The sequence below is a fragment of the Myotis brandtii genome, unplaced genomic scaffold (assembly GCF_000412655.1).
Source record: "Myotis brandtii unplaced genomic scaffold, ASM41265v1 scaffold154, whole genome shotgun sequence".
Taxonomy (NCBI): domain Eukaryota; kingdom Metazoa; phylum Chordata; class Mammalia; order Chiroptera; family Vespertilionidae; genus Myotis; species Myotis brandtii.
Window position 1 is genome coordinate 9,806,927 of NW_005355584.1, and position 12,270 is coordinate 9,819,196.

Sequence of the window (12,270 nt, forward strand, 5' to 3'; positions counted from 1 at the left end):
AAAAAAAAAAAAAACAAAAGAAAGATAAACAATCCAATCACAAAATGGGCAAAGAATCTAAATAGACACTTTTCAAAAGAGGACATTCAAAAAGCCAAGAGACATGAAAACATGCTCAAAGTTACTAATCATCTGAGAGATGCAAATCAAAACAACAATGAGGTACCACCTCACACCTATCAGAATGGCTATCATCAACAAATCAACAAATGACAAGTGCTATAGAGGATGCAGAGAAAAAGGAACCCTCCTTCACTGCTGGTGGGAATGCAGACTGGTGCAGCCATTGTGGAAAACAGCATGGTGTTTTCTCAAAAATTTAAAAATGGAACTGCCATTTGACCCAGTTAATACCACTTCTAGGAATATATCCAAGAAAACAGAAACATCAACCAGAAAGGATATATGCACCCCTATGTTCATAGCAGCATAATTTACAATAGCTAAGATTTGGAAACAGCCTAAATGCCCATCAGCAGATGAGTGGATTAGAAAACTATGGTACATCTACACAATGGAATACTACACTGCTATAAAAAAAGAAGGAATTCTTACCATTTAGGCAGAGAAGCATCGAACAGACTGTCAAAGTACAGCGGGAAGACTGGGGTGGGGGGGGGGGCGGGTAAGAGTTCAACTGAAGGACTTGTATGCATGCATATAAGCATAACCAATGGACACAAGACACTGTGGGGGTGGGGTGAGGGCATGTGCCAGAGTGTGGGGAGGCCGGGGGAAGGTCAATGGGGAAAAAAAAAAGAGACATATGTGCTACTATTTGTAATACTTTAAACAATAAAATTAAATTTAAATTTAAAAAAAGAAAGAAAAAAGGATGCAAAATAAAAATTTTTTAAAAAAAGAAAAAATTCAAAAATACAATTATTTCCCTTCTTTCATCCATCCAATATTTTCTTTTGTGGTTCTTACGACTTACCATGCCCTCAAAGCCAACTCTGTAAAGGTTCTTAGCACCATTATCCCAGAGAACATATGCTGCGCTATGTGGGCTTGATGCACTCCAGTCTTGGATTTCTGTTACCTATAAGAGAATTTTTTGAGAAAATTATTTTTTAAAGGGAGATAGAAGAGGTTGGTTCTTTTAATTATATTTAAATCTTAAAAATTATGTTATTCTGTATAACAAGATATGAATAATACTTAATTGCCAAATATATGTCACTTCTAACACATAATTGAATTATAATGAGGTATTTTTCCAGAATTATAAGGTAATTTCTAAAACCACTACAGAAATTTTAAATTGAAAGGCTTAGTGATTATAATAGATTTTCAGAAAATACAAAATTTTAAATCTTTACTCTTAAAGGTTCATTTTAAGAAGAGTGTTTTCTTTTAAACTCACTATTTAATACAAAATTCAAAATCTTTGACCAAATATACAGAATGATTCAAGATTAATCTGCTCTTTGGTCAGCTAAAATATGATAAGCATGAGGCTCGATGGCAATGTTCAAGGAGACTTGAGTGATTTTGTTTCCTAGAAGTTCCTTCAGTTGCCTCAAAAAGCAGGCCATCTAACCTAAAACATCATGTGTATCTACCATGGAAATCCAGACACAATCTCAAGGCCCCACATGGCCTTACGTTTAATAATAATAAACTTATTATTTTAAAAATTTACTGGGTTACTACAGCTTAAGGGCCAAGAATCAACTACACAAAAATGATACACAATGAGCACTAAATGTGGGTATTCTCAAGTAAACCAGTCTACAGCTAAGAATGGGAAATAGTACATGTTCACTTATTACTTTTCTCCATGTTGACGCTTACAATTAGCCATCCTTCATAGTTACTTAGAATGCTAGCATGTTTAAGGAATTACCTGAAAAACAGATTATTTCAAATATGACATATAATGACCCTTTCATTTTTACACTGTACTAAATAAATCATTTTGTAAGCTATGTATTTTATGGTGCTGTTGTAGAGAAAAAAATTTTAAAGTCTGTGTCATCTGAAGAAATCACAGGAACTGAAAAGCCTCTTTTGTATACATTGGTGCCAAATGGATTTTTTCAAGTTAATTTCTGTCACTATGGTGTGAGAGAAAAACATTGATGGGTTGCCTCTCGCATGTGCCCTGACTGGGGATCAAACCCACAACCTAGGTATGTGCCCTGATCAGGAATCGAACCCACAACACTTTGGTGTACAGGATGACGCTCCAATCAACTGAGCCATCCGGTCAGGGCAAGTGTAGTTTTTATTGTCTGACTTTTTTTTACTTGATTCCTTCCACAACCACACAGAGACTGGTAGAAGGGAAAAAAAGACTGTTAGGAGGGGTGGAGATGTGGAAGGGGGTGGTCCCACACCCATGTGTGTCAGATAAAAATCAGAAGGAATATCTGGGCTGCAGCCCCACACCAGGCCACACAGCCCAGGGTTCCAAACCATGAAGAGAAGTCTTCATAATCTCTGGCTGTAAATCCAACAGGGATTGTGGCTGAGTGAGACAGACAGCAGCTTAAGTCCCAAGTGTTCCTCTTGAAGGGGCCCACAGGAGAACAGATTTACTTGCTCTGAGCTACAGTGCTGGGAGAGCAGCTCAAATGGCGCAGGAACATATGAGGAGGAACTAATTGCCTGGCATTTGGACAAGAGCTGAAGGAACAACTTTTTTCCAGATAGAAATGCTGGCAGAGGTCATTGTCCCTTTTCTGAGCCCTCCTCCCAAAGAGCTGGCAGACAATGCCATATCTGAGTCTTCATCAACGTGGCTAACACTGTTAAACCCACCCTGGTTATTCCCTGAGACCTTGCCCCACCCAACTGCAGCCCATCTATGCATATCCAGTGGCTTTTCCATACAAATGGCCTCTCTTGGCTCATGCTTCAGACTTTTCTAAAATCTCTCAAATAAGTGCATCTGGCCTTGATATGTGTCATACCTCTCACTTAGTGGCCCAGGCCTGACAATAGTGGCAGCCAGCCTTGGTTCACAGGCTGGCCTCTCCTGGGCACCTCCAATCCAGCGTAAATAGCAGCCATCTTCAGATTGCTTTGTAGCTCATGCCAGGTGGCCCCAAACTTGGCCAGCTCCTCCCTGGAGGCCCCAGAGTCAGCACACTTGGTGGACAGCTTCAGAACACATCAAAGCACCACCCAACTGCCTTCATGAGCAACACACTCAAGGAACAGGCTCAGAAGGCATCAGAGCCCAGCTGAAGTAAGTCCTGTTCCATGGTGTCAGAGCCTGCACAGCTGATCCTCCATGGTGGTGGTAGCCAGTCCTCGCAGCTGACTGATCTGGAGGTAAATTCCTCCCACTGAGGTGCCAATAGCAATCAATGCTCAACTACAACAAGAATATGTACACTGCCCACTCTGGGGAGCTGGGAAGCTCTCCTGGAGTGACCGGCTCAGGTGATCGGGGAAGCTGTGCCACTGGACCCTGTAGGACACTATTAATTAATGCCACCATACAAAGTCCAGGAAACGTAGCAGCTCTACCTAATACATAGAAACAAATAGAGGAAGGCTGCCAAAATGGGGGGACAAAAAAATATATATATCCAAATGAAAGAACAGAAAAAAATCCCAGAAAAATAAATAAATGAAATGAAAACAAGCAATCTACCAGATGCAAAGTTCAAAACACTGGTTATAAAGATGTTCAATAAACTTAGGGAAAGAGAAGATGAACTTAGTGAGAACTTCAACAAAGATAAGAAACATAAAAACGGAACTAGAAAACATAAAGAAACAGTAAGAAATGAAGACCTAAGTGTAATGAAGAATACATTACAGGGAATCAACAGTGATAATGACAGAAAACTTCCCTAATCTGGTAAAGGAAATAGACATACAAGTCCAAGAAGCACAGAGTGTTTCAAACAAGATGAACCCAAAGAGGACCACACCAAGGCACATCATAATTAAAATGCCAAAAATCAAAGAAAAAGACAGAATCTGAAAAACAGCAAGAGAAAAGCAGTTAGTTACCTACAAGGGAGCTCCCATCAGATTGTCAGCTGATTTCTCAACAGAAACTTTGCAGGCCAGAAGATAGTAGCAAGAAATATTCAAAGTGATAAAAAGCAAGGACCTATAACCAAGATTACTCTACCCAGCAAAGCTATCATTTAGAATAAAAGGACATATAAAGAGCTCCCCAAACAAAAAAAAGCTGAAGGAGTGATGACACCACCACACCAGTAATACACTAATTGTTAAAGGATCTTTAAGAAGAAAAAGAAAGGTCTAAAACATGGATAATAAAATGACAATAAATACATATCTATCACCAATTATTTTAAATGCAAATGTATAAATGCTCCAATCAAAAGACATGTAATGGCTGAATGGATAACAAAACAAGACCCTTACATATATTGTCTACATGAGATTCCCTTCAGATTGAAAGACACACACAGACTGAAAATAAAGGTATAGAAAAAGGTATTTTATGAAAATGAAAACAAAAAAAGGCTAAAATAGCAATATTTATACCAACAAAATAGACTTTAAAACAAAGGCTATATAACACAAGACAAAGAAGGAACCAGCAATTCCACTTCGGGGAATTTTTTTTTTTTATACTAAATCAAAAAGACATATGCACCTATATCATTGCAGCATTATTTATAATAGCCAAGATATGGAAGCAGCCTAAGATGAATGGATAAAGTGGAAATAGTGCATATATACAATGGAATATGACTCAGTCATAAAAAAGAATGAAATCTTGCCATCTGCAACAATATGGCTGTATCTATAGGATGTTGTGCTAAGTGAAATAAGTCAGACAGAGGAAGACAAATGCCATATGATTTCACTTAGACTTAGAATCTAAAGAGAAAAATAAATGAACAAGCAGAACAGAAAGACTCACAGACAGAATATTTTGATGGTTGTCTGATGGGAGAGGGCTGGGGAAATGAATGGAAAAGGTGAAGGGATTAAGAAGTACAAATTGGCAGTTACAGAATAGTCATGGGGATGTAAAGTACAATATAGGGAATACAGTCAATATTGTAATAACTATGTATGGTGTTAGACGGGTACTAGATTAATTGTGGTAATCACTTAGTAAGTTATATAATGTCTAATTACTGGGGTATACACTTGAAACTAATATAATGTATGTCTACTGTAACTGAAAAATAAAAACATTATTTAAAGTAAAAAAAAATAATCATTCCTCAATGATAAAAAGTCTCAAATGTGAAATGTTATTTATTTCAGTGCATTTAGCATTTAGGATAACACAGAGTATACATAATTCAACACAAATTTTTTGACTGAATCAATGAATGATTAGCAAAAGCAACATAAAATCCAAAATAAATAAATCCAACAACCCATTTAGCCTAATATCTCTGGCTATCCCACCCCAGTGAAATAGGCTCTACACAATTCCCTTCAGAATAACTGCTAAAATTGACCCTAAATAGCTCCATACACTACCTGAGAAGAGTAACAAGAGTTAAGTGGACTAGGTAACAAAGTAGCTGCTTATTACCCCCTAGACCAGTGATGGCGAACCTATGACACGCGTGTCAGAGGTGACACGCGAACTCATTTTTTTGGTTGATTTTTCTTTGTTAAATGGCATTTAAATATATAAAATAAATATCAAAAATATAAGTCTTTGTTTTACTATGGTTGCAAATATCAAAAAATTTCTATATGTGACACGGCACCAGAGTTAAGTTAGGGTTTTTCAAAATGCTGACACGCCGAGCTCAAAAGGTTCGCCATCACTGCCCTAGACTCAGGTCTTTGAAAGAATAGAATATACTAAACAAGTGAAATTTTAATAGCAAGAAAGTTAAGAGTATTAGGTAAAGCTCAGGGAGGACTGACCCAAACAGATTATTTAGAAAGGCATTCTGGGCAAAAAGTGGCAATATTGAAGCCTAAAAGTAGAAAGGTAAAATCTACCCAACAACTTTCTCAAGACATACCAATATTTACAATGGAGCAGGAACAACCTTTTTTCTTTCAAGAAAAAAGAGAAATTAAGATTTAAAAAATTCTTTTATCAGTCAGGGGCAAAGCAGATGTACAGTCCTTAGTTCATCCTAGCTTGATGCCTGTGTCGGTGGCCAGAGCTGTTTCATGCCTGAGGCACATTAAAAAAAAAAAAAGATTTAAAAAATTGCTCCTGGCATAGAAAAAAATGTGCCACAAAATTCAATTATAGTAATAAATAAAAATCTCTTGACATACTATATTCTAGAATAACATGATGAAATAAGAAAAAAGTTTTACCTTCCCCCTACGTCCATTTCCTCCATCCTGATCTTCCCATTGCCAGTCTACTCCTCGTACCACTCTGGCACCTGCAAAGATCCCTCTGGCTGTAATCTTCTTAGATTTTCTGCGAGATTCTAATAGAACCCTGAAAATAAAATGATTTCAAACTTGTTTAAAAATAGGTAACATTATTTTTTAACAACAGTATATAAAGGCTATTTTGAAAATATAAAATATTTTTTTAAATAGTAATGAAATCCACATATGAACCCAGTCTAACCACTTCAAAGTATCACTATACTCTTCACTGTTTTAGAGATAGCAAACTCAAATCAAATACAACTGTTAAGCAAATAATATAAACGAGTTCCTAAGAAAAACAGCGCCACAGAAATGAAAAATGGCAAGTGGCACTTGACCTCAGGCTTATTTACGAAGACAACAGGGAGTGGTAGGGACTTTGGTGAACTCAAGCACAGATTTGTCTACAGGGTACAGGTGCTCCTGTGCTTCAGCAAACTCTTGCCATGAACAAACGTAGGCTCAGTGCTAAGTTTTCTGGGGGGGTGTGCACATAAGTGTGAGAGTGTGTGTGAATGTGTGCATGTTTTAAGAATTCATAAACTTAGATTTTTGTGTGAAATCACCCAATTTCAAAAGGTTAACAATTGTTCAAAATTTTGGAACATGGTATATGTCAAGTAAAATACATCTGTGGCCTAGATTTGACGTGCATTAAACTCCCTCCAAAGTTCTGCATACCTACAGAAGACTGTGGACCTTGAAAAAGATTCTAAACTCAATTATCTGGACCAGCTGGGTTTTCCGAGCATCTACCCATATTCTGCATCCTTCTCATTCATAAAACCAAAAAGATTTGGGGTTTTTTTCCTTTTGCTTTTCTGCTTTCATCTCATTATTCTATTCATTTTTAGAATATCTTTATTATACTCTAATTTTTAAAAATTGTAAACAAAAGACAAAAATAACTTGTTCCAAATTACTTAGTTAATAAATGGCAGGACCATGATTTGAACTGAGAAACCAGGTCACCAAAATCCATTTTTCTATTATTTCTGCTGCTTCCCTATGACTGGCTAGATTCGTGCTCCTATGCATTATCCATATCTACATAAGACTAAATTACCTGAAACTCTATGCCCATTCACAATTAACACTCCTCTCTCTTACTCCTAAGACAGTACATATCCCTACATAGAGTATAAAACATCACATGATAATCACTGTTGATCAAATAATCCCTTAACATGAAAACTCTTTAAGAATACTGTACTTTACCTTCAAATTTACACAAGCATAGTAGCTGCCTCAAAGTCTTAATAAATGCCTCTTGATTGAATCAATGAGCCCTAGAGGTAGCACTTAACAGAATAGAAGGTATAGCAAGAAGAAAATAATCAGCCCTAGACGGGTAGCTCAGTTGGTTAGCGCAGCGTCCAAGGTTGGGGGGTTCAATCCCCTGTTAGGGCACATATAAGAATCAACCAATGAATGCATAAATAATAGGAACAACAAATCAATGTTCTCTAAAAATCAATCAACAAAATAATAATAATAAAAACACTTCAGCTTGTTAATAAAAAAATAAAGAAAATATTCAGTCTCTCTTGGGCTACCCTTGCATTTCCAAATACTGAGTAGTGCCAGGTCTCTAATTGAGAGAAAGAATAGCCTAGATTATCTTGCAAAAACACTTAGAGCTTCGTCTTCACAGAGGCAAGCCTGGTCCACTTCTAGCCTGCTATCTGCTACCTCCTGACTAAACTAGCTCTTAGAAGCTTTCCTAATCCTATTTTTAAGGCTGAGTAGTATAAAATTTTAATACAAACAAGAAATTGCAACTGAAGAAAAAACTATTTCCCATACCGCTCACTTCCAGGTGTAGTAATTCTATAGAAGCGATGCCTTAAGTGATGCTTATCTCCATGATAACAAACTGTGCACAAATCATAATTTGTACACTCTGCACACTTCCATCGAATGCCAATGATTGGTTGCTGGCGGCAGGTATCACACATGGTCCCATCATGCTTAATGCCTATTAAAACAAGGATACATCCTTACATTAATTACAGGTATTATTTACTTGAGTATTACTTCTTAAGAGGAAAAATAAGAACACATCATTTTACCAAGTATTTCAATAAAGTAGGAAACAATATTTCAAATGTACCATATATAGTTTCAAGATAACATATTACAAATATTTTAATCAGCACAAATTACAGCTAAATAGCTTCTATCCCTTCTTTTTTCCATTAGTAAAAACATTTGTCAGTAGCACTTCCCTTGATATCATTCACAAACTGAAACTTAGATTCAGTCCAGAGAAAGAAAGAAGAATCTTTTATCCCCAAGGAGATGTTTCAGACTTCAACACTCAGAAATCTTTTGAGAAATTTAAACATATCCTCTAGATAAATAATTACTCCAAAAGGCAATTTTATCCTCAAGATATCATAGAAACAAACTATCAACTTACTTAAGAATTTTTATCCAGGTATTGACTTTCTCCCCCGCAAACAATAAACTTCAGAAAATGATTAGCAAGCAAGTTTCCCAGTTTAAAGGATAACAATATACTCTAGTTGCATTTGTTGTGTTTTTTTCCTTAAGGAATAAGGAATAATAGAAAATGTTCACTAAAAATGTTCACAGGCATGGATGAGATAGACAATAGAATAAAAGGTACCACTAAAAAGTAATGAAAATAACTGACATTTTAGAGTAATAGAATTGGGGATAATGTTCTATTATTCTTACTAGAGGCCCAGTGCACTGGTGAGGTCCCTTGGCCTGGCCTGCGCCTTCTCGCAATCCGGGCCCCCTCGGGGGATGTCGGTTGGACTGCCAGTTTCGGCCCGATCCCCACAGGCCAGGCCGAGGGACCCCACCGGTGCACGAATCCCTGCACCAGGCCTCTAATATATATAAGATCTTTGGTTAATCTCTTCCCGCCCTTCCCCTTTCTCCCTTCCCTCTGAGATTCATCAGTCTGTTCCATGTTTCCATGCCTGTGCATTAAGCGTCTGCCCCTGGTGGTCAGTGCATGCCATAGCTACCAGTTGAACAGTCACTTAGGCGACTTTTTTTTTTTTAAGTTGAAGTTTTAGCCGAAACCGGTTTGGCTCAGTGGATAGAGCGTCGGCCTGCGGACTGGGGGGTCCCAGGTTCAATTCCGGTCAAGGGCATGTGCCTGGGTTTCGGGCACATCCCCAGTGGGAGGTGTGCAGGAGGCAGCTGATCGATGTTTCTCTCTCGTCGATGTTTCTGGCTCTCTATCCCTCTCCCTTCCTCTCTGTAAAAAAATCAATAAAATATATTTAAAAATAAAAATAAAAATAAAGTTGAAGTTTTAAAATTCTTTATTACATTAACTTTAGTAATCTTAGTAAATGAATCTAAGCTAGTTAGTAATCTGGTTTGGTCACTGAAAAAAATGAAACATTTTTGAAACCTCACCTAACTGTGTAGTATGCAGACTAGAACTAGTTATGCTTTCATCTCTTTAAGAAAGCAGTATGATTATAAGAACCTTCACTGCTGCTCTATGGCCTCTAAACTACGGAGGAGAGATGAAGTCAAGCTTCTGAGGAAATCCCAAGGCAACTAACTGCAGTCAAACAATGTCTGGAAAGCTGCAGGTAGAATTGCATTACATGAAAGCTCAAATTTGCTTCAAAACCTGGGCTACTTAAGTCTAAAATTAAATTCCCATTTTCTTACAAGGAAATTAGAAATATTTAAGAAACTATTAACTCTATTTTGATTCCCAACATTTATTTATAACCTTCTCAGAAAATTTTGTATTAGGCGTAGCTGTTTTGTTTGCTATTCTGTTACTTATGAAGTTATAACCTACTTCAATTATTCAAAAATGAGAGTAGCATTTGTGTATACAGTCACAGTTTAACCAAAAGGTAGTTAACTTGAATTTCTAATTGGGAATGAAGAAGGGTGTTAAATGTTTTTAAAAATGTGCAATAATATAAACAATGGTTTGATAACATCTAGCATTAATGCAATATAAAGATTAACTGTATTAAGACCAAACTCAACAGACTTTTAAAGAACACAGCTATCTTAATTCATTAAAGTGTGTTTCACTGCTGCTATGATATGTCTGGCACTGATTCCAAACATATCCAGCAATTCGCAAGGTTTCCCACTTCGAGGGACTCCTGACACTGCCAGCTGATGAACAAGGATGTCAGGCTCCCCAGACACAGCGGCACATACTGCTTCTCCAATGCCACCTTCCCGGTAGTGATCTTCCACTGTGATAACCCGACCGCCTGTAGCTTTTGCATTGGAGATGATGGTGGCAGCATCCAGGGGTTTAATGGTAAATGGGTCAATGACACGGATGGAAATATCTATAATAATAAAAGCATAATATGCTAATTAGACCAGACGTCTTTCCGGATGTCCTTCCGGATGACCTTCTGGATGAAGCCGCAGCGGTGGGGGCCAAGGCAGAGGCGGCGGGCAGGGGCCAAAGCAGAGGCAGCTGCCGCCACGGTGGGGCCAAGCCCCTTGCACGAATTTTGTGCATCAGGCCTCTAGTATATAGATAAGCAAGAGCTGTGCTGTCTGTATAACAGTGACACACACCTGGATTCCAATTCTGGTTCTCTATCAGCTATTTGGGGCCCTTGAAAAAGTTATTTCAACTGAAATATTTATATATAAAAAAATATTATTTCTTTCAAAATAATTGGTAGGGGGCAGAGGGGATTGCTCAAGTTGAAGTTGGGCAACAGGTAACATGGAGGTTCATTATATTTTTATATTTTTGTAAGTTTAGAAATTTTCCATAATTAAATAAAAGAAAGAAGTTATTTTAGTTCCCTTTGGAGGAAGCAATATGTTCTTTAAAGGTAAAAGATATTCTAGGAATCTAATAAGAATGTGCTATATATGCAAGAACTAGAGTACAAAAGCACTAAACTCTACAAAAACATTGTACTATTGCTATTTCCTGATAAGAAAACAAAACTCTATATAATTAATTTTCTATATATAGATTTAAAGTCCCTATGATTAAGGTAACCAGATTCTAAATAAAGAGTCAAACATAAGGATAAATCTGTGTCTGAGTGGAGGTGGTTAAGAATAAAATGAGGGTCAGGGAGGAATGAACACTAGAAGGAAATCGGGATACCTAGTGAAGTTCAAAAAGCATGACATAAACCAAATGTTTAGTGTGCAATCCTTCTGCAGTCTCCTTCTATACAAACACTTGATTGTAGGAACAGAGAAGATGGAGGACATTAGTACCTACTGATTCACTCAGTAATTATTTCCTTACTGCCACTGTAGCCAAGCCCTCTATTGCTTTCAAATATCACTCTTGCTGTAGTATGAAGAACAGAAAGGAAGAAACTAAAACTGGCTAGAGAAAGGCAGTCAAGTCATAAGAAGTTTATACAGTAGTTTAGGCAAGATAATGATAGTTTAAGTCAGGGTGATAATACAGCAAGTGGAAAGAAAAAGTCAAGAGAGATTTAGGACTTGGTGTTATGGTTACAAAACAAGAGATGTACAAGGTAACAAACAAAAAAGTACAAATGAAATCATTCAAGAGAAAACAGAAATGTCATAGATATTTAAAAACAGTTCCCTTTAAAACAGAAAGGGGAAAAACGAAATAAGCACATGCTAATTTTAAAAATGCAAGCTCCACTGATAGAAATTCATCTAAAAAACTAAATAAAATAAAAAAATAATCAGAAGAGTGTCATAGAAATGGTGGATGAGTAGACTTTTCAAAGGAAAAAAGAAGAAATCTCAGAAAAACACAAAATATGTTCAATGAACCAGGAGAAGCTTTATTTGTTTGACAGGAATATGAAATACAGTCAGAGACTTAAAGATAAATTTTAGTCATGCTGGGAAATAACATAAAATTATTTCTAACCTGTATATTTAAACTGTTGCATTAAGTGGTAAAACAAGGGTATGTGACTTAAGACTAGTTCTATAATGTACTAGCTAGGTAATGTTCAATATTAGTTTAAA

General features: G+C 36.9%; 1 protein-coding gene across 1 annotated transcript in view; it reads right to left on the bottom strand.

The window, feature by feature from the left end:
- Positions 1 to 10,580, bottom strand: part of MIB1 (mindbomb E3 ubiquitin protein ligase 1) — a 95,836-nt gene extending 85,256 nt beyond the window's left edge. The window contains exons 1-4 of the mRNA XM_014535964.1: positions 10,436 to 10,580; positions 8,116 to 8,287; positions 6,244 to 6,373; positions 938 to 1,042 (exon numbers count right to left, since the gene is read on the bottom strand). Of these exons, the coding sequence (XP_014391450.1) occupies positions 938 to 1,042; positions 6,244 to 6,373; positions 8,116 to 8,287; positions 10,436 to 10,580 (552 nt within the window). The remainder of the gene's footprint in view (positions 1 to 937; positions 1,043 to 6,243; positions 6,374 to 8,115; positions 8,288 to 10,435) is intronic.
- Between the last annotated feature and the right edge of the window lie 1,690 nt (positions 10,581 to 12,270).